We start from the raw sequence: 22743 nt of genomic DNA on the forward strand, positions 1-22743 counted from the left end.
GTCCAGAAATTAGTTGTTTTTTGGAGAAAATTATTAAAGAGATTCATCTTATGACAAAATGCTGGCTTCCAAGAGATCCCCTGACCTGCTTACTTAGTGCTCCAGCAAAGGATCTGCATTTTAAAAAGCAATAAAAAATAAATTAATGTATCGGTCTAACAGATAGACTCTGTATTTCACGTTATTGGAAAAATGTGACTCCATCTCCTATGGAACGGGGTACAATAAAATATGGACTGTTCTTGTAATGGAAAAGCTTTCATACCAAGTACATAGAAAAGAAGTGCCAAAAAGAGGATAGGTATTTACAAATTTGGTCACTCTTTCTAGTGTACTCAGAGGAGGAGGGCTCCCAAGCTGGCAAGCCAGAATCTTTACTCATGTTCTTTGAATAGTAACCTGATACTGAATAAGTAAGGTACAATGTAGTACGTTAAAGTTTTATTTTAACTTTGCCTTAACAAAAAGTTAAAAAAGTTAGGAAATGCCAGAAGTGCAATTTGAATTCTGGCATTTTCTAAATTTTAAGTGCTTGACTTGGCAACCTTAATATAGGAGTGTGTGTTTCCATGTAATTTCCTTAGTTTCTTAAAAAGCAAACGGAAAAAACAGATTCTATAATGTGGAAGCATACTGACTCCCATGTGGGTCATCAGCAAGATTAGAACCTTTAGATTCACAGCACCAACCTCTGTGACTTGAGCTATCTGAGAAGCAGGATATTATTGTCCATGTGGACCATCCTCTGGAGGAGGAAGAGACTCATTTTTCTAGTGGATTTCACTGCTAATTACTGACAGCAGAGGAATGTTGAGACTTGATACTACTTTGTTCATCTCCAGGTTCTGGAGGGGAGTGTGTCTAGTGGTTATAGGCTGTTCCGCCCCATCCCCACAGCCTGTTCCTGTTCCCCTTTGCTCCCACCCTTTGGCTCCTGTTGCTGCCTCTTTTGGCTCTTCTTTCCACCTCCCAACTGCTGTCCCGCTTTGTTCCTATCCCCCAAACAGCTTCTGTGCCTCAGCCTCCCTGTCCCCTCTGACCTCTATCGCTCCCAGAGCGCCCATCTCCCTTCACCCATTTGCGTTCGAGTCAGATTGCTTTCTCCCTGTTATCCGAGTGGCTAGCACAACAGCAACTTTCCTGAAGTCAGGAAGAACAATTTCAGGCAAAGTGCTACTAGGCTTTTGCAGTCCTGGGATGGTGCATGCACAGTCACTGTGGGGACGGTGCACGAGCAGCCAGTCATCACACGGGAGCTGTGTGCAGCTTACATATGTTCAGTGCAGATAAACTCTTTGGAGAATAATGCCATCAACCTCTTACAAACCTCTCCTGAGCATGTGCAAAACTGCAACATTTTCAGAGGCTTATAACTTGGCCAACATATGCTGCTTGGTGAAAATCAGTCTCTCACCGACATCACGGTGACCCCACTGCCAAATATCATGTCCCTGCTTCTCACCATATGACAGAGAATATAGGTTTTAAACATAGGAAAACTCATCCATATTTCCCCATATCTCATTCTCAAATGGCTGACACCTTTTTGCTGAAATTAAACACCAATAATAACAGCAGCAGCAACCGCCTGAGCTAGACACCCAGCATGGAAAAATGTATGCCCTAAATTTAACAAAGTTATAAGCAGCTGAAAATAGGGTCTTTTTATGGAAAGTGACAGGCAACCTTAATGCTGGTAGTATTGCCTATGGTTATCTATAGTAAAATGTGTTTTCCTGAATTATGGAAGGGACTGTACAGCTTATTTTTCTGGCTGAACATTCTTCCCTTTATCTAGGGATTTATAATTGTCTGTATTAGTTCCTTTTTCTTATTGTAGTATGATACAGAAGCTATAACAGGGAGGGCAGTAGTATCTTTTCCCTTCCATTTGCAAAGGAGTTATTTTATTTTTTACATCAACTTTGACAGTTTTAAAAAACACATGGTAAGAAAAAAAATGAACTAGCAACTTTAAGATGTTAAAATGTCTCTGTATTGTTAATGACTGTACTAGATCTCTGTTATTTTGTTATGCAGGGACAGTGAATGGCTCTTACTTCCCCATACACTTCCTGAAGGTTTCCTGAAATATTGTTTTTATTTATTTTTTTTTAAAAAAGTATCCTCCATGTGCACAGTACTAATTATGAGTCTGATTTGGGGCAGACATTTAAATATTACTTCCTTCAGCCTTGCCAACACAAATAAATTTCATAGAACAAGTAGAATATGATTCCACCTACACAGCAAGCCAAGTATTCACCCCTCTCCCTCCCCCACATTCTTGCTAGCTTACCATGCCTTTTTCTTTTGCTGTTCTCGACGCTGGATAATTTTTAGAATGGCTTCTTCTTCGTAGGTATGGCCACAGACTTTATTTCGAACTGGCTTCTGCATTTCCACCTGCAATCAATATGACTGTATTTAACAGAACTAATGATCAACTTGAATACATTCTCAGACCTGTCGTGGGATGTTGCTAACAGCCCCAGTTAGAGCTGACTGGTAAAAGGAAATCAACTACTTGAAAAAAAAAAAAACCAAGAAAAAACAACCTAATTTTTGAAAAAAGGACAAAAAGACAAAAAACGCTATGTTTTTGGTGGGAACGGATTTACAGAAAAATTCTGCATTCTGTTTGAAAATGAAATTGGCAAGGACCTTCTGGATGGGCAGCTGTCATTTTGATTTTCCCAATGGAAAATTTTGGATTTTGCAAAAAAGAGCATTTTTCAAACAGAAAATCATTCTGACAGAAAATTCCCAACTATCTTGCACCCCACTGTATAGAATACAGGTTGTAGGTATCAACCTTCCTTCTCTCTAGCTATTATTACAATCAAGTTTAACTTTCACAACTATCCAGGCCCCCATATGTTAGACAGGTGTTATCATGTGGAAGCAATACTGTCCTCTGGCAACAAAATATAATTAAACTCCAAGCCCCACACATGAAAGTCTCTTGCTTAAGCAGCAGGAAGTCCCATGTCCATATGCTGTACTACTCAAATTACAGGATCAGGCCCCACATGGTAAACTGCATTATTCCTGTGAGGTTTTATTTCAGCAGCATGACCCAATTATGATCATATTAGCAACTGCCATTATCTAGTCTCTCAAAAATCAATATACATATATAGCTAACAAGTATGTTATGTAGGTAGGAATGTGAATAGGATTATAATGGCTATGAAGATGCAGGGAAGTAATTAAAGATGGGAAATATTTATCTACTACAGTCCTAGTAATAGCATACCTGTGTGATAGGACAAGTAAAGTTCATCTGACTTTGAGTCACTGCGATATCTTCATCTATTTGTTCAATGGACTCATTTGCATCAGTATCTGACCGGAGACCAACTACAATGAGAAAAGACAAATTATTGATTTTCATCCCGCTTTTAATATCTAGTCACCATTAAAAAAAAATCAGCATGTGTCAGGTACAGGTCAGGTACAGTGGTAACTGAGATGCCACAGTTTTTCTCTGGAAAAGGAAACAATTGTAATAACTGTGTGGTATCTGCTAGGAAATGTTGATTTTTAAATGGTGACCACTATAGACATGATTTTTAGATAATACCAAAAGAGGGAAATGGAAGCCTGATTCAGCAAAATCCTACATGGTGGTGGGATTTGTTACTTCTATTAAAAAATCTCTGCAGTTACCAAATCAGAGAGACAAATTCTGTTCTTGCCCCAAAGTAAATCCAGAATAACACTGCTGACTTTAGTGGAGATTTGCTGGTTTTCACTGGTGTAAATGAAAGTAGAATGCGGTCTAGGTTTTTTCCATGAGCCAAAACAATCCTTACAAAACTATAAAAAAAAAACCCACCAACCATTTTATTTAACCCTGTATCAGTGACAGGGAACCTCTACTAAGTTATGTGAAGAAGAACCCATTTTCTTAAATTGATATGGATTTTCAAAGCTCAGTTTGAACAGTTACCATATGTAATTGCACATAAGCTGATTTGTGTCTAGGCAGGCCCTTTTATTTGCCATGTATATAATGATTAAAAGTCCCTGACCCACATATGAGATGAGCAGACCTATAAAAAAAAATCAACGAATCACATCTAAGTTCTTTTGGACTTGGACTGTCCCTTTGTTAAGTTTTTATGCTACCTAGAGGCCAGTGCCCCATTGTGCTAAGTGCTACTGCAATACAAATAATGATAATAAAGAACTATTTATAATAGTTTCTGGAGGTGTATCTCCCCACATGCAATTAATATTATTAAAAGATATTGTAAGAGTGGGGGTAAGTAAACAGCATCTAAGAAAAAAAACAACCAATAGAATTTTAGCATACTTTGGATAAACCACCCACAGATTTGTTGCTGTTGCTCTGGATTATGGAAGGGGAGAGGGAAAGTAGGTTTTTCCACTTAAGGTGCGTCCTGTAGAGATTACGTAGGAGAATATGCACATAGGTCTTTGCAGTCTCAGTCACACACAGACTTTGAATTAGTACCATGCCCTAAGGCAGACGTTTTAAACTACAGACTGAATCCTGCAAATTCTTACTAATGTGAACAGTTTCTTTCACATCAAGGGATTCCTCATGTTACTAAGCGCAATGTGAATAAAGGTTTGCAAGGCCTATGCTAATAAATTCGAATTTTCTATGTGAAGAAGGAATAGAAATGCTGGGCCATGCATACTTCTGTAAACCATATTAAATTTTTTCCTCATGAATTAGGACTGCACGAATAAAATACTAATTGTTCTAGTAGATGCAGCCGTGTGTTCCACATAGGTGTGTGCGTGCACAGTGCACTGGAGCCAGAGAAATTTACCTAGTACTACCGTAGAGGGGCGGCACTTGTTCCTAATGGCCGTAGACCCTGCCCTGGCTACATGAAGCAGCACTGCCCCAACCCTCCTTCAGTTCTGTCTTACTGCCTATGGCCGGAGTCGGAGCACCGCGTGGTCTCAACCTCACAAGTAAACAGCATCTAAGAATTTTTCTCAGTTTTTTCTCTTGTGTATAGTTAGTAGTACCCGTAGGGTTAGCTAGAGTAGTGTTAGTTTAGTAGTTTGTTTCTCTCAGTGATGCTTTCACTGGGGTTTAAATGTGATCATCCGGGTGGGGAGTGATCCCCAACAAGAATCCCCACACATGGTGCTTGCTCTGTCTCGGCAAGGCCCACGTCAAGGAACATTGTGCGATGTGCAGATTGTTTAAGAAATGGACTCAAGTGGCTTGAGACCTTTGCCTGAAGCGGCACCTACTGAAACAGGCCAGGTGGCCTGCTTTGGTGCTGAGAACCTCATTGGGTTGGAGATCGTCCTTGGGTTCCAAGAGCACAGCTGCTTCAGATTCCACCACGGGTGCCTCTCTGAAGAAATGGAGGAGCCGTTTGCCGACGACTGCACCAAGGACAAAGGTTGCATAAGACCAATCGAGACCGCTCAGGGTGACTCTTCTGCCTCCCCCAGGAAAAGCATGGGCTTGTAGAGATGGGGTGCCGGTGCCCGGGATGGCAAGGGTACTTCTAACCCTTGCCCGGTACCTAGTAGGGAGGTTAGAAACCCTCCACTGTTGACTCCGGTTCCAGCCTCCAGGCATCCTTTGAGTCCTGTACCGATGAGGGAGATGCCAGTACCGAGCGTTTCCACATTGGTGACATACCAGGCAGCTACAGACCTCCTCTACCTTTTGGTCCCAACCTCTCCTTTGGACCAGGACTTTGCCAGGGCTGTGTCAACTATAGCCCCTTTGATTGAATGAGCTGGTGAATACTCAGGCCAGTTGGCACTGCACCCCAATGTTCCCCTTCCACAGGTTGTGGAAGTAGGGCTGGTACCGGGAACTTACTCGGCACAACTACAGTCAAACCACGAAGGCTTCTGTGGAGGCTTTTGCCACCCTTGAGGTCAGTACCATCAGACACCCTGGTACTGCTGTTCACTTCAGGACCACGATAGATTCTGGCACCGGCATGCTCGGTACCAGCGGTACCACTTCCCTCAGCAGTGCCGCTTCCTGCCTTGTTCTGGGCGATGGGCAAGTCAGACTGCCTGCTCCCTCCCTCTGGTCTTGCTCTGCCCTTATCTCTGGGATCCCGAGGCTCTTCTGCATCTGAGTCCGGGTTGCCATTATCCTGTTCTCCATCATCTGACCAGCATTGAGGGCTGCTAATGGACTGTTACAGATACCAGGATTGGCGTGCATCTCATGGTTGGGACGGAGGTCTCTAGCCCAGCACCTTCTAGCCACCAATGCCTTATCCATGACGGTGACCTCCATGGAGTCTGTGGAATGCTCCTAAGTTGTAATGGTCCCGCTCTTCATCTCACTCAAAAGGCAAGATAACTGGCCAGGTCTGTGGTGGTACTGTCAATCTGCTACAGGCCTAGGCACTGATAGTCCTTCTCCATGCAGAGCCTCCAGCATCCGCCCATCCAGATCCATCAACCCTGGAGCAGGATACAGCTCTGGCTCAATTAAGGGCCTCATCTTCATCTCTGGACAATGCTGTGCAGCCTGGCTCATCCTCCCCTTCAGTACTGGAAGATTTTAAGGCATACCGAGACCTTTTGCAGCATGTAGCTTCTTCCCTTGGGAACACCCACAAATTGGTGGACATTTTACAGCTATCTTCCCATGGGAGAGTCACCCTCCCTATCAACACTGCGCTCCTTGAACCATCTGAAGCCTCTGGAGCACACTGGCTTCACATTGTGCAGCTAAGCACATGGAGAAGCGCTATTGTGTTCCCATGCAGGGATTTGAGGGGTTTTACTCCCATCTGACCCAGAATCCCCTAGACATAAGTGTGAATGATAGAGTCCAGCAGAAATATTTAAGTCCGGCCCAAGGATAGGGACATCATGGACAGGAAGTTTTACACCTCCTCTTCCGTACAGTTGTGAACTGCTAACCAACAAGTCTTGCTATCCAAGTAAGATTTTGTTAATTGGACAGCTATGTCAAAGTTCGCAGACCAGCTAGCCTGAGGCCTTGTGGGAGGAATTTTAGGCATTTGTCCCTGAAGGCTGCTTGATAGCTAAGATGTTCTTGCAGTCTGCGCTTGATTTTGACACCTCAACCAGTGTGGTGGCCTCTGTGATCACTAAGGGGAGAGCATCCTGGCTCCAGAATTCAGATAGTGCACCAATGTCCAGCAAGCCATTGAGGATTTGCCCTTCAATACTGCACTCCTTCAAGGACTCAAGGGCTACCCTGCGGTCGGTGGGGGCGTACATGCCAACAACACAGAAGTGCCACTACGGCATCCAGCAGCAGCACTGTCATCTGCAGTGCACGTTTGGCCAGCCTTTCCTTCCTCCAAGGCAATGGAACTGCCCCAGAAAGACTGACAGATGCCACAGGAGAAAGCAGGCGGGCTTGGGGTTCAGCCAATCCATGCGCCCTCTCCATCGCCTTTCAAGTACCCATTTTGACTCCTTGGTCCACAGCACTGTTCCCGTCGGTGCTCCTCTCTCCTCATCCCCCTGCTTTGGGAACAGGCTGGCCTGCTTTCACAATGCTTGGGTCTCAATCACTACAGACAGCTGGGTCCGAAGCATGGTTAGATCACATTATGCCATCCGGTTCCTCCCTCCCCATCCCTCTTCAGGGACCCCTCTCATGAGATACTGCTTTGGGAGTGGAGGTGGAGGTTCCACCAGAACACCGGGGTCATGACTTCTGGTACCCAAATCCAAGTGAGGAGTAAGACTCATCCTCGACCTTCACGGCGTCAACAAATATATCAGGTACATGAGGTTCCAAATGTTCACTTATTAACTATCCTCCCAGTGTTGTCTCAGAATGACTGGTTTGCTGCTCTGGACCTTCAGCAGCATCTCCATACCTTAGATGTCAGGCAATGTCAGGCCCTTTATCTGGACAGGACTAAACCGTTTCATGCTTCGCCTCATTTGTTCGTGTCATATGCAGACCGCATGCAGGGTCAAACGGTCTCTTTGCAGATGATCTCCAAATTGAGAACATCCTGCATCAAGATAGCATATGAAATAGCCTCAGCTGCACCCCCTTGGCGGGGCCTGACCTCATTCTACGAGGGTGCAAGCTACATATATAGCATTCCTCAGTGACGTTTCCATATTGAACATCTGCAGGGCTGCTATATGGTCGCCAATACATACGTTCCTGAACCATTATGCCATAACTCCATTTCCATGGCAGATGCAAGCTTTGGTAGAATGGTCCTGCAGTCCTTGTTTAGGTAGACTCCAAGCCCCGCCTCTTGGGGGGTACTGCTTGTGAGCCACCTAAGTGGAAGACCCTGCTGCATCTACTCAGGTACAGGTGTTCAATGGGAAGGAACTGAGGGAGGGGCAGGGCGGCGCTGCAATATGTAGCCGGGAGGAGGAAGAGGTTATTGTCATGAAGTCCGAGTGCCATCCCTCCATGGGTACTGCTAGGCAAATTTCTCTGGCTCCGGCGTGCTGGACATGCACACACTTAAGTGGAATACTTGTCTGCATCACATCTCAAAGAGCCACTGTTACAGGAAGTAATAATTTAATCTAATCTTTGCCTATTGTTGCTGAACTTCAAAGGTTGACAGAAGCAACTAAAATATATACATATATTTTACTTTTAGTGCTCTAAGTTATTGCATTTAAGAACCTTTCTGAGGTTAAACTTTTTCACATCCTGGCTCTCATCACTACTAAAATCTGTTAGGAGTCTCTCATTTGTAATACACATAATACCTTGCTATCAGCAATAAGCTGATCAGCTAATTAGTGCCCACTATTGTATTAAAAATGTGTTCCCATCATGCCCGAAGGTAACTGTTTTTGGTAACATGCTATATGCGCCATATTTGGGGTCGGGAATTTTCCTCCAGGGCAGATTGGAAGAGGCCCTGGAGTTTTTTCGCCTTCCTCTATAGTGTGGGGCACGGGTCACTTGCTGGAGGATTCTCTGCTCCTTGAAGTCTTTAAACCACGACTTGAGGACTTCAATAGCGCAGACATAGGTGAGAGGTTTTTCGCAGGAGTGGGTGGGCGAGATTCTGTGGCCTGCTTTGTGCAGGAGGTCGGACTAGATGATCATAATGGTCCCTTCTGACCTTAGTATCTATGAATCTATAAATACATTTCTGTGGTGAATGGAGAGGTTTGGGCCTGGACTTTTCTTCAGCTATAGTCAGGTGCTTAAAAGCCAGTTATCTTTGCGAGAGAGGCTAGCAAGAGTTTAACTTTTCTTGCAAGTTTACTGGCAGCTGCTGCAGGACAGTTTGGTTTGATTTTTTAAGAGGGAGAACAAAGTATGTAAGCTAGCTGCAGCAGATAGTTCAAAGGCTTTTGACTTTTGCCACAAGGCAAGTGATTTAATTTGCCAACCAAGCCAAAGTAGGCTTTGTAGTAAAATACTCTACAATTCGAGTACTTGCTTGTGCTGCAAAACATACTCTGACTTGAGGAAGTGGCCTGTAATATGTTGTTACAGCCCTGCAATTGCAAATTTAGTGCTGCTGCCAAAACAAAGCAATTCGTTGTTAATTTGCAAATCAGTCTTTGACTTACATGCTAACAATTTTAAAAATGTTTGCATAAGAAGTATAGACACAGAGAGGTGGTTGATTTTTAAACTTGAAGTGTCTGGAGCAGTGGTTCTCAACCTATTTACCACTGTGGGCTGCATATGCGGCCCAGAATGTGTTACGTGGGCCGCATCCAATACTACCTGTATGGCCCTGAGGATGACGCATGGGCCGCAGGTTGAGAACCACTGGTTTGGAACATAAACCATCTAGGTTTTTCTCTGGGGGAGAGGGAAGGTGGAGGTACAAACTGATAAGCTGCTAAACCACCTTACATAGGAGGAATGGAGAGGAGAAGAAGAATGCTCTACATCAGTGGCTGCCTCTAAAGTTGCATTTAAATGTAATTAAATCCACAAAAAGTGACAGTGCATGTTTAACAAGGCTTTGAAACCTCCAGGCCTCAGGCCCTTTAGGATGCATTGCCAGGACTTGATGCAAATACAAGTGAAAGTGACACAAAGACACCTGAAGTTTGTTTAATCAGTAATTTGTATCTATTAGTAAAATAATTTTTAAAAAATCCATGCATGTCCTATGGTAATTTCTACCAAAACATTAATGTATATACTATTCAAAGTGAGTTATAAGATCTGCTAATCTTCGTCTCTCATTTTCTGGAAAAGTTCTGTACAGTCTCCTCAGAAATGAAGAACGTTGTCCATGATTACAATTCTACTAGCCCGGCAAGCCAATACTAACAGACAGGTCCCTTGCTCTAGCACACTGTCATGGCCTACAAAAGCAAGTGTGAGAAGTGAGCACTTCAAAAATCTGTGGGAGGACATAGCAAACAATAATTCACTATTCAATAAATTCTGGACTCTTTGGATTGAGAAGTCTCTCTCAGAGGATGTAGGGTTTACCTACGAAACTTCTGATTAAACACACAGGAATCACACTTCCTGGAAAATCTGAAAAAAGAAAAGGAGTACTTGTGGCACCTTAGAGACTGACAAATTTTTTAGCACATAAGCTTTCATGAGCTACAGCTCACTTCACGAAAGCTTATGCTCTAATAAATTTGTTAGTTTCTAAGGTGCCACAAGTACTCCTTTTCTTTTTACGGATACAGACTAAACAAGGTTGCTACTCTGAAACCTGGAAAATCTGAGGAGATCAGATTCCTCCATTTTAATTACCAAACAAATTCAAACAAACAGGCCTGTGGAAAATAAACCTTCCTGATAATTACAATCCAGACCATTTAACTGGAAACAGTAGGTCTACATGAAACTGCAACAATTACATGACTACAGAGTAGAAGTCTCAGATATGCCACAGAAAGGACAAAGGAACACAAAGATTTAAAAGTTAATTTGAGGGAAAAACATGACACCAGCCACAAGAAACTACACTACGAATAAATCTGAGAAATGGATCTTTAGTACTTTGCTCTGCTCCTATTGTTCAAGCCACCCCACAGCCGTAAATCTAACTACCCCAAAAAAGTCTAATCCAAACATACACGTTTTGAATAAGGAGCTTACAAATATAAAACCTTGCCCAATACATCCCTCAACCCAAATACTTTATAAATCTTGGAACTAATATAACCAAAAATCACCTCCCCACCTTCAACGTACCATCATTGGACCCTTTTAGTCTACACTTGTTTCAAAACTAGAGCCGGTCAAAAGTTTTCCAACCAGGGTATATGTCGGAAAAATCCTGTTTCAACAGAACGAGAATGTTCCCTGGGAATGCGTGGATTCCATCAAAACTTTAGACTGAGACCAGGCAGGAAGCTGACTGATGGGTGGCCTGACCGGAGACCAGCCTAGCTCCCCAGGAAGCAGGCCTATTAGGCCGCGTGACAGCCTAAGACACACCCTGGCTGGCAGGCCCTGAAACAAATTGTTCTGTTTCACCAGAAATTCTGGGATGTTGATATTTCATTCTGATGTAGAATAAAATGAATCAGTAACAATCCAGAATTTCCCCCTAAATGGAAATTCTCTTTTCTGGGCAGCTCTATTCCAAAAAAGTAGTCTGAGATAATACTGCCAGGCATAGCATTGCGATAGTGATTAAATGCACATGAGTGTTTTGAGTTGTGGAGGTAAACTGTGATTTCAGATGTAGGCTAGATGATTTCACATGTAATGAGGGAGTTTGGCATGGAGGAGGATAGGACGAAAGGTGTGAGACCATAACTCTTTATTTTCTAAATGTTAAGATCTTGAACACAAGAATGGCTACACAGGGTCAGACCAATGTTCCATCTAGCCCAGTATCCTGTCTACCAACAGTGGCCAGTGCTAGATGCTTCAATGACAATTATTCAGTAATTCATCCCCTGTTGTCCAGTCCCAGCATCCGGCAGTCAGAGGCTTAGGGGCACCCAGAGCATGGGGTTGCATTCCTGACCATCTTGGTTAATTTTTTTTTTAACTCAGTTATACTTTTGGCCTTCACAACGTCCCTGGGCAATTAGTTCCACGGGTTGAATGTGCGTTGTGTGAAGAAGTACCTCCTTTTGTTTGTTTTAAACCTGTTGCCTATTAATTTCATCAAGTGACCCCTGGTTCTTATGTTATGTGAAGGGGGTAAATAACACTTCTTTGTTCACTTGCTGCACAGCAGTCATGATTTTATAGACCTCTATCCTATTCCCCCTTCGTTGTCTCTTTTCCAAACTGAACAGTCCCAGTTGTTTTGATCTCTCCTTATATGGAAGCTATTCCATACTCCTCATCATTTCTGTTGTCCTTTGTTGGTGCTGCGATTGTTTAAATGTCAATGATGCAGCAACATGCAGCATACTGATATAGGTAAAAGGGTGGTAGGAAGAGAAGGGGCCCCACTGGGACAAAACACTGGGCTACCCAGTGCAACAGAGGAATCAACCCCTTCTTCCCTTTCAGCCAAAGGAAGCTGAGGAGGCCCCCAACCCCAGGAAAAACAACCCCCCTTCAGAAAGAGGCAGTATCCCCACACCATCCTGGGAGACCCCATTCACTACAGAAGGGTCACTTAATGGGAAAGGGCCCCAGCAAAACTCACCAGCCAGTTGCGGTGGGGGTACCCCCATAATGGCTCCCTTGCTCTCAGGACACTCCTCTTGTTCACTTCTCACCTCTAGATCAGAGGATGTTTCGCTCCCCTGTTCTTGGACCTCTCCACCAGTTGTCACAGGCAACCGCGGGGGCAACATGGTCAAAGCAGGCCCCGGAAGTGGTGCAACCTCAAACCAAGGGTTCAACATCCTCCCTGTGGTCAGCTGCAAAGCCTGAAATGCCACTGCCCTCAGAGCCTCCAGCCAGGCCTCCCTGGGCCCACCAGAGACCAGAACAGGGTAACCAGATGGCCCAGCCATTGCCACTGCCATGCCCACTGCTCCAGGCACCACCCGGGCCCTTGCTGCGGCTACTGCTGCCACTGTTGCTGACAATGCAGCCAATGCTCCAGGAGCTGCCTGTGCCCCGGCGGCTACGGCCACTGCCATGACTGGCACTGCAGCCAGGCTGTGACCATGACTCCAACTCCATTTTCGTCTTTGGCCACTAGCCTGTGGCCTAACCATGCTCTTCCTCACAGCCCTCCTGTAGCTGGGCATTGCCCTTGCCCACGAAGACCCTTTTAATCCCTTTGATAGAAAGGTGGACTTGGCCAATAGGAGCCATCACCGGCTTGAAAATGACTTAACCAATAGGGGCCCTCACAAGTTTCATATGGCTAAACAGGAGATGGGGAAGAGAAATAACTGTCCAAGCCCAACCCACCGCTGACACCTCCTCTACTAGTCTGGTGTGGGGCTGCATTATTTTTCCATGCCTGGAGTACTATAGTTCTCTGTCTAGTTGGGTACTTACATAGCCCACACCATTGTAATACCTGAGTGCTTGTAAAAATATCAACCATTTGTAGAAATAATCATAATAATAATACCTAGCCCTTTCACCACTTTGCAAGGATGGTGGTGTCAGTTTTATTAACTCCCATTTTATGGATGGGGAAACTGGGGCCCTGGGGGGGGAGGGAGGGTAATGACTTATCCAAGGTCACCAAGCAAACCAGCAGGAGAGCCAGGAGCAGAACCTAGAGCATGGGAGTTCCATTCATGTGCCCTATCCACTAGCCACACTGACTCCCCCACACAGACACCAGTATTTTCAAATGAATTCTTAGAATGTGCATCAATTCCAGGCCAAAAGAAACTGATGCAACAGGGAAACTAGTATGTTTTGGTAATTGCATAATAGCCAGTTCCCTGTTTCATGAATATGTCATGGATTGGAATATCTTGAAGAACAGGGCAATTTTTCTTCTTTAGGCATTTTTTTTAAAATGGTGCTAAAATGCATGGGAAATGGAAAGAAATGTTCATTTAATGTCATATTGAAACAAGTTAGGAAATAAACCTTCTGGCTCATTCAAAAAAAAAAAAAAAGAAAGAAAAAAAGAGGAACTTAGCAGTTTTAAGACATGGCATTGCTCAATCTTAAAACTGCAAACTTTTCATTTAGGTTAAGACCAAAGCTGTGATTCTGCCTCCATCTGTGTAATACTGCATTGTGGTTATATTAAGCTTGTGCAAATTGAACAAAACCTTCACTATAGTCATCTTTATTAGGCTGTTTCCAGAAAGAAATACAAACCAACACTCTCACCAGTTTATATAGTGACCTTCACAACAATGTCACAGGGGTATGCAGCTAGACATATCAGCACCACTCAGGAACAGCTGAATGTACAGTACTGTTTTTTTAACCTTCTCTTTACATCCCAAGACAGATTAGGCACCCTGAATAACAGTAGGTAGAAAACTCTAGAGCTAAAACCCAGAGTTAAAAATGCACATAGACTATTATTGCAGCAAGCTGCTGATTCTGATCCTAATGGTTAACTTTAAATCTGCCTGAAACAACTTATTTAAGATCTCTCTCTTTTTCTTAAACTGCACATTCTCCCTCCCCAATGGTTCGGTAAAAAGTTAACATTTCTATAGTTGCCACCTGTATTACAACACTGCCATTTTGGTCTTCACAGAACCACAGAATTGGAAGGGACCTCAGGAGGTCTTCTAGTCCAATCCCATGCTCAAAGCAGATCAATCCCCAATTTTTGCCCCAGATCCCTAAATGGCCCCCTCAAGGATTGAACTCACAAGCCTGGGGTTTAGCATGCCAATGCTCAAACCACTGAGCTATCCCTCCCCTACCAGTCTCTGCAGGTGCAGGGCAAGTTGACTGTGCTTGAGTGTTTCTGTGGAGCCTACGATTTGGCTCAAGTAAGGTTCAATACTAGGCCTAGTCTTGCAAAATCTCAAGGCCCTCCTATACCAGTTCTCCTACTCTCCAGACTGCAGGATTAAAAAAGGGGAGAGTAATGAGTGGAGAAAGAGCCTGATCCTTCACAGAAAAGGTGCAGAGCATTGTGTGTGCATACGAGCACAGGCAAGAAGAACTGATGAGCAAGAAAGGGGTGCAGGGGAAGCTAATGCTGCATTAATCAGAGATCAGCTATAGTTACTCCTGCGTAGAAATAGAATTAAAACCAAAAAGGGGAACACATTGCTAAATCCCATGGGATTTTAAGCAGTCCCAATCATGCCAATGAGCCAGCTAGCGATGTGCTCCCATTTTACTCTAACTTCTGTAGTGTGCAGGAGTAAAATTGCAGCTACTTTTTTGTTAATGCACCACTGTATTCCCTTGCACTCCCTGCCCGAGTCGTCAGTTCTTGCTTGTGCTTATACACACTGAGAGTGAACTAAAAAAAAGGAAAGAAAAGGCCACACCCTCCAGTGTATCAGCATTTCACAACAGGTGGCCCAGTGCTGATATCAAGTGAGGCATGACTGGCTTGTCAACACTCCTTCCAAATCAGTAACCAAGGCACCAAAATAAAGTCTTACAACCCCGTATTGAGGCTAGGTCAATAAGGCATCAGTGTCACTGGGCCTCCCTGGTTTGTACAGGTAACTGAGATTCACCCATTTGGTATGCGATCGATGAAGAGCTCATGCAAAATGTGTGGGGATAGAGCTACAAATTAAAGATGCACTACATCTGGGGGTGGGGGTGTCCCTAAGGGTGATACTGAATGAAGCTGAGCTAGCCACACACCTAATTCCAGTGTTTAACTATCCGTATAATTAAAAAGTTTTTTCTAATTTCTAACCTAAATCTCCCTTGCTGCAGATTTAAGCTGATTACTTCTCAAGCTACTTGCAGTGGACATGGACAACAATTGATCACAGTCCTCTTTATAACAGCCCTTAACATATTTGAAGACTGTTATCAGATTCCTCACCCCCCTCAGTCTTTGCGCAAGATTAAATGTACCCAGGTTTTTTAACCTTTCTTCAAAGGTGAGTTTCTATAAACCTTTTATCATTTTTTGTTGCTCTCCTCTGGAAATTCTCCAGTTTGTCCACATCTTTTTTTAAAGTGTGGGGCGCAAAACTGGACACAGTACTCCAGCTGAGGCCTCACTAGTGTCGAATAGAGTCAAACTTTCCGTGTCTTACATACCAGAGGCACCGACTTCTCAGTTCCCAAGGGGTGCTTGACTCCCACTCCACCCCTTTCCCCAAGCTCCCACCCTGCCTGTTCCTGCCTCCTGCTCTGCCCCCTTCCGCCTCCTCTTCCCACTCCTCCCTCTCCCCCTCAGTACCTCCTGAACACTGCTGAACAGCTGATCATGGTGAGTGGGAGTCACTGGGAGGGAGGGGGAGGAGCTGACCGGCAGGGTGCATCAGCAAGCTGGAGATGCTGGGTGGGAGAGGAAGGAGCTGATCAGCGAGGCTACCAGTGGCTGCTGAGCACCCACTATTTTTTTTTCCATGGGTGCTGCAGCCCCAGAACACCCACAGAGTCGGCGCCTGGGTTACATACAATACTTCGTTTATACACCTCAGAATGATATTAAACTTTTTTTTGCAACTGACTCACATTTTTGGCTCATGTTCAGTTTATGATCCAGTATAACCCCCAGATCTTTTTTGCAATACTGCTGCCCAGCCAGTTATTCTCTGTTTTTTAGGTGTGTATAATAAATAACAAATGGTTACTTACCTTTCCATATTTGTTGTTCTTCAAGATGTGTTGCACGTGTCCACTACACTGTAGGTGTGAGCGTGCCTTGTGCACAGCTGTCAGAGATTTTTCTTTCAGCAGTACCTATCGGGACAGAGTGAGCGCCCTCTGGTGCCTGGCGCTGCTGCACGCAGGTATAAAGGGCTGCACTTCCCCCGATTCCCCTAAGTTCCTTCCTACTGGAAAGACTCCAATAGAGAGGGTGGGGAGAGAGGGGAGAGGCTCTAGAATGTGGAGGGAAGCCCCAAGGGATATGGATGTGGGACCAAGCTATGCACAGGAAATTGGTGCTTAGAGTGCTGAGGCTCTGGCTGGTATCATGGTGGGAAGGCACCCCACTGGGGCTGCTGGATATGCTTGGGTGAGGACACATTTGATCTGATCTTGGGAGTCTGATGAGGAGTCCACTTCCTCAAACCCATGGTGGAGCAGACCCGATCGGTACCAGGGAGACCATCTCTGAGTCTGGAGATGGCAGTACAGGTGAGATCATCACTGGCTTCCCTCTAGAAGGAACCCTACAGAGAGAAGCCGCAACTGTAGAAGCCACGGGTACCAAATGGTGCTCTGGGACTGATGCTGGGACCATGCATTTCCAATCCTGGTACCAGGCAAGATTCATGAACAGTAGGGGAAGCTGGCACCAACAGGTTAAGCAACTCTATGGCTGCCTCAAAAGCCTTGGATGTAGATGGCACTGGAAAGACTCCTGAGACTACAGTACCAAAAGGTTCACGAGTCCTTGAGGGACTGGTATCAGTGGACTCTTCTTGGGCTCTGGTGTCAGCAGTTTCTCCTGGTTTACGGACTGCATCTGGGGCTGCCTCTTCCTTGAGAGCACCTCCAAGTTCTTGACTCTGCTCAGTGGCTTCATCATAGACTCTGAAGGCTCCGGTACTGAGTCCTTTGGAGACCTGCATTGTCTCTTCCTAGGTACCGGCGATGAGGATCTGCTTCTGGACTTAATCAGAACAGGGATAATGCTCCTAACTGACTCGGACATGCTTGGTACTTTTCCATTGGTGGATAAAGCACAGACTCCATAGGCAGGTACTTGAGTCTGGCAGCCCTGTCCTTTTTCAATTGGAGTTTGAACCCTGTACAAATGCGACGTTTGTCACTCGTGCATCTGTACCAGACACTTAAGGCAGCTGGGATATGGGTCACTCACTGGCATAAATTTGTTACCTGAGTTACAGGCCTTGAAGCCAGGAGAACGAGTCATTAATCCAGTACTGAGCCCAGTACCCAACTAGGAACCCCAGTCTACAAATGCACTATCCTAAATTTATCCTTATACAGTAACTCCTCACTTAACGTTGTAGTTGTGTTCCTGAAAAATGCGACTTTAAGCGAAACGATGTTAAGCAAATCCAATTTCCCGATAAGAATTAATGTAAATGGGGGGGGGGGTTAGGTTCCAGGGAAAAATTTTTCACCAGACAAAAAAAGACATTTTATATATATATATACACACACAGTATATGTTTTAAACAAACAATTTAATACAGTACACAGCGATGATGATTGTGAAGCTTGGTTGAGGTGGTGAAGTCTGAGGGTGGGATATTTCCCAGGGAATGCCTTACTGCTAAATGATGAACTAGCTTTTGGCTGAGCCCTCAAGGGTTAACACGTTGTTGTTAATGTAGCCTCACACTCTACAAGGGTGCAGGAATGGAGGGAGGGGAGACAGCATGGCAGACAGAGACAGAGACACACATCCTGTGTGTGGGAGAGAGAGAGGCGCATTGCCCCTTAAGTACGCTGATCCCACTCTGAAGTACATTGTCTTTTTAAGTTGATCAGGAAATTGAGACAGCAGCTGCTGCCCCAAGCTATCTCTGTCTCTCTCCGTCTGTGTCTCACCCTGCTCTATATGGAGAAGGGGTAAGCGGGTGCAGGAGCAGGGGGGAGGGGAGCACCCTGACATTAGCCCCCCTTTTCCCCCCTCCCCTCCCCCACCCAGCACAGCAAGCAGGAGGCTCTGGAGAGCAGCTCCAAGGCAGAGAGCAGGGGCAGCACATGGCAGTGGGGGGAGGGACAGCTGAACTGCCGGCAATAGCCTGCTGGGCAGCTGCTGCACAGGGAACTTAGGGGAGCTGATAGGGGGGCTGCTGGCCCACCCTGGTTCCAAGCCCCCACCAGCTGGCTCCAACGGGCTGCTCTTCCTGAAAGCAGTGGACAAAGCAGGTGGCTGCCAAATGATGTTATAAGGGAGCATTGCACAACTTTAAACAAGCATGTTCCCTAATTGATCAGCAACGTAACAACGAAACAACGTTAACCCGGACGACTTTAAGTGAGGAGTTACTGTAACTAAATATGTACAAACACACTACACAAGACTAAAAACTAACTCTAAGGGTATTACATACACTAAAAGAGGGAAGACTCGCAGATACAAAAATTGGAGCTCCAACACCCATCACTGGTGGTAGGAAGGAACTGAGAGAGGTTTAGGGCAGTGCAGCCCTTTATACCTGTGTGCAATGGTGCGAGGCATCAGTGGGTGTTCATGCTGCCCCGACAGTTACTCCTAAAGAAAAATCTCCCACAACTGTGCACAAGGCGGGCATACACCTACAGTGGAATAGACACGTGCAATCACTTGAAGAAGAATAAAAAATTCCAGTGGGAGAGAATGAGTGGGTCTGTAAAATGAGACTAAGGCCTGGTCTACACTGGGGGGGGAATGATTTAAGTTACGCAACTTCAGCTACGTGAATAACATAGCTGAAGTCAACGTACTTAGATCTACTCACCGCAGCGTCTTCACTGTGGTGAGTTGACTGCTGACGCTCCCCCGTCGACTCCGCCTTTGCCTCTTGCTCCGGTGGAGTACCGGAGTCAACGGGAAAGTGCTCAGGGGTTGATTTATCGCATCTAGAAATCGACCCCTGCTGGATCGATCGCTGCCTGCCGATCCGGTGGGTAGTATAGACAAGCCCTTAGTCATGTGTCAGTTTTATATATATGGAAAAAATTTCAGTTTAAGATTTCCTCCTGCCAAAGTGCTGTTGTACCAAATGGCTGACAGGGACACACACTCTCTGCCATTACCCACACCTAAAGATGTGAAGAAACACAAAGGAGAATCATTTACAAATAAGAGTTCCCTATGAAGTTGCACCATCTTCAGTTATGCATTCCTGGGTTACTACACTTGGCTTCTGGGTTGCGTAGCATACAGCTTGAAATTGAGAGTCTGATTATCACTGATAATAGTGATTGGGAATGTCAGGAATGAATTGTAGCTGGTCTAGGGAAGGAAAATATTTTTTTTTTTAAGAGGAACTCCAGACCTCTGCCAGCAGGGAGTATTACATCACTCAGAGGTGTTGTAAGAACATGCCAAGCAGTGTGGGAGAAATGCAAGCAGCACTAGCAATCTGAGCTGGTGCTGGGAACTAAAAAGAGGATCACATGGGCAGATTTGTGTGTGTGTATGTGATGTAGCCGGAGGAGGGCCTTCATGGAAGGATGCAAGGAGAGAGGCAGAGTGAGAATGAGTGCAGGACACAGCTAAGGTGATAAGGGGGCAGACATAACAGGGTCAAGGGGAGAATATTGAAACGGGAATAAAGGAAAGAGAAAAAGAGAACTAGAAAAAAAGGTGAAGAGTACTCAAAAAAGAGAAAAATGGGAAAAGAAGAGAAAAGACTGAGACAGAAGCAATAAATAAGATAGAGCAGTTCCATCCTACCAGAAACAGGCTCTCTGTCATTCGTAGGCAGGTGATGTTGCACCAACACAAGCTAACTGACGCACTGAGAAGTGTCCGAATGACCGGGTAGAATCAAATTACCAGAGCTGAAGTAAATACTGGAAACAGTTTACATACCAAGACAAAAGCGGAAGAAGAAACTGTCTTCTGACATTACAATGCTGCCAAGGTTATATTCATTTCCAGAGCAGGATCCCGACATCATCCCTCCTTTCTAGATTTGAGAGACTACACTTTATAAATTTCTTCTGTTCTGAGACATATCACAGGTTGTTATTACTATTATGATAGTGCCTAAAGGCCTTACGTGAGATCAGGCACCATTGTCCTAGGCACTCAGAAAAGACAGTCCCTACCTTCAAGAGCTAGTCTAAATAGAGAGGACAGACAAAGGAAGTATTACCATCCCATTTTTACAGATGGGGAACTGAGGCACAGAGAGAGTGAGGAGCTCAGCACATTTATTGCTGACCTCTTTTGAAAACCTAGCCATAAGTGTCACTATGGGAGTCACTGGATACCAAGCACTTTTGAAAATCTGGCCCCAGATGTGGATGCTGAACATTTGAGAATGGGGCCCTGAGCTCTGCATGGCTTTTAAATTCCTGTGAATCTGCTGAGGTATTTTCAGTTTGCTGCACCTGAGTGTCACGGATACTTTGCCACAGAATTTCACCCCTGCTTCCTGCAGAGCACACTGGGCCTTGACAGTTGTTTGCTGCCCTCTCAGCCAGAAATGCTTAACACTACAGTGTGGGAAAAAAATGAGGCACTTGAGTTGTAAAACAGGTAGGGAATGAAGGGAGAAGAAAAGAGATCTTCTACTTCACTGCCCAAAAATATGTTTTCTGTGACTAGGCCTCAAGGACAAAAAAAATTCAATATATCACAAATGAGCAGATGAAAGCAAATGTACTAGTCACCTGACATCCCACTCGCTTCACAGATCTGAGTGCATTTATCATCCTATCACAAATTCTCCTCAGATGACATCTGATTTTTTTTTATTTTTATCATTACTTTATACCCTTTTCAGAACTGCTTTATTTGAATCATTTCCTGGATGCCCAACCTTCATTACCAGGCATGATTTTAGCACTTAGGCTGCTGATCCACCTCACCATTCCTCACACTCATGTTACTGGTCCTTGCAATCCACTTACATATTAGCACCCTCCTTGCTCTTCTTTCTATTTTACCTAATTCGTTTCTCACAGCCCGAAGGCCTTACACATTTAATATTCCTCATCCTACTTTAGGGTCTGATTCTGTCACCATTTCTCATGTTGAGTAGTACCTACTCTTGAGTAGTCATTGATTTCAAGTGCAACTACTCACGGACTAAGGTACTACTCAGTGTAAGTAAGGGTAACAGATACAGGCCCTTAGTTTTCATGATATTTCCCTTCCATGCAATCCAAAATTATTCTTATTCTTCCTCTTCTGCCTCTCTGATCATTTCTCATCCTTCTGGAATTCAGTGGCTTTCTGTGTTTTACAACATCAGTGTAAAATTCTCTTCTTCAAGGCCCTACATAATTTCATCTTCTTCCCACATCTTTGATCTCTGTGCTCCTCTCAGTCCTCTCTCCTTAATCTTCCCTTCAAATCCACCTTCTGTGTTTGGCTTCTTGCCTTCCACTATGCAGATCCTCGTATTTGGAAGAATATCTCACTTCTCTGTCAAAGATCTCTTCTTCATTCCTTATTGCTATTATTTTTATTACTCTAGCCCCAACCAGGTTGTGATAGATAGATAGATCATCTCTGTCCCAAAGAGCTTACAAACTTTATTCAAGAGGTAAAGATAGGTGAATCAAAAACAGAAGGGGGGGGGGGGAGAGGGAATATGTTCTTTCATAGACTAGCTATATGCATAATTTGTAGGTATAGAGTATATTTTTGTTTTTTATTAATAAGCAGATCCGTTCATTACCAGCCCAGTCTTCATCAGCTGGGATGTTCTATAGTGCTATGGCAGAAGTGAATTAAGGAAGAATTTGCAGAAGGAGAGGGGGAATGATTTTACTATTTTTTCCCCCTAAGAAGGGCATTCCTCACATAAGGGGCAGCACAGAAGAAAGTGCTAATAGGTGAAGCAGACAAGCAGATAATCAAGGGATGCAGCATTGCCAGAGTGCAGGGGGCAGCTGATGATGCAATGAATAGAGATGGTGGGGCAAAACTCTGAAGGGCCTTGAGGGTAATTCCTCCCTGGAATTAACTCTTCTGGAAATCCTATCTATTTTGTTTTTTTCACACACAATCTCTCCAGACCTTCCTTTGCGTGAAGATATGTCCCATTATTTTGCCTATCTTAGATTGTAAGCACTTTGGGACAGGGAATGCATCTGTCTTTATATCTGTAAAGAGTTGTGTAATTTTTTGGAAATATATAAGTTATCACTAATATTTATGCAGTAGATGAAGTGAAACC

General features: G+C 44.4%; 1 protein-coding gene and 1 long non-coding RNA gene across 2 annotated transcripts in view; one reads left to right on the forward strand and one right to left on the reverse strand.

The window, feature by feature from the left end:
- Positions 1-22743, reverse strand: part of NSMCE2 (NSE2 (MMS21) homolog, SMC5-SMC6 complex SUMO ligase) — a 176258-nt gene that overhangs the window by 2645 nt on the left and 150870 nt on the right. Inside the window, exons 5-6 of the mRNA XM_037892022.1 lie at positions 3260-3363; positions 2300-2406 (exon numbers count right to left, since the gene is read on the reverse strand). Of these exons, the coding sequence (XP_037747950.1) occupies positions 2300-2406; positions 3260-3363 (211 nt within the window). The remainder of the gene's footprint in view (positions 1-2299; positions 2407-3259; positions 3364-22743) is intronic.
- The window catches only part of LOC122464393, a 59318-nt gene continuing 50110 nt past the window's right edge, over positions 13536-22743 (forward strand). The window contains exons 1-2 of the long non-coding RNA XR_006288356.1: positions 13536-15459; positions 15683-15852. This is a non-coding gene — a long non-coding RNA (uncharacterized LOC122464393). The remainder of the gene's footprint in view (positions 15460-15682; positions 15853-22743) is intronic.

Source organism: Chelonia mydas, chromosome 2 (genome assembly GCF_015237465.2).
Source record: "Chelonia mydas isolate rCheMyd1 chromosome 2, rCheMyd1.pri.v2, whole genome shotgun sequence".
Lineage (NCBI taxonomy): Eukaryota > Metazoa > Chordata > Testudines > Cheloniidae > Chelonia > Chelonia mydas.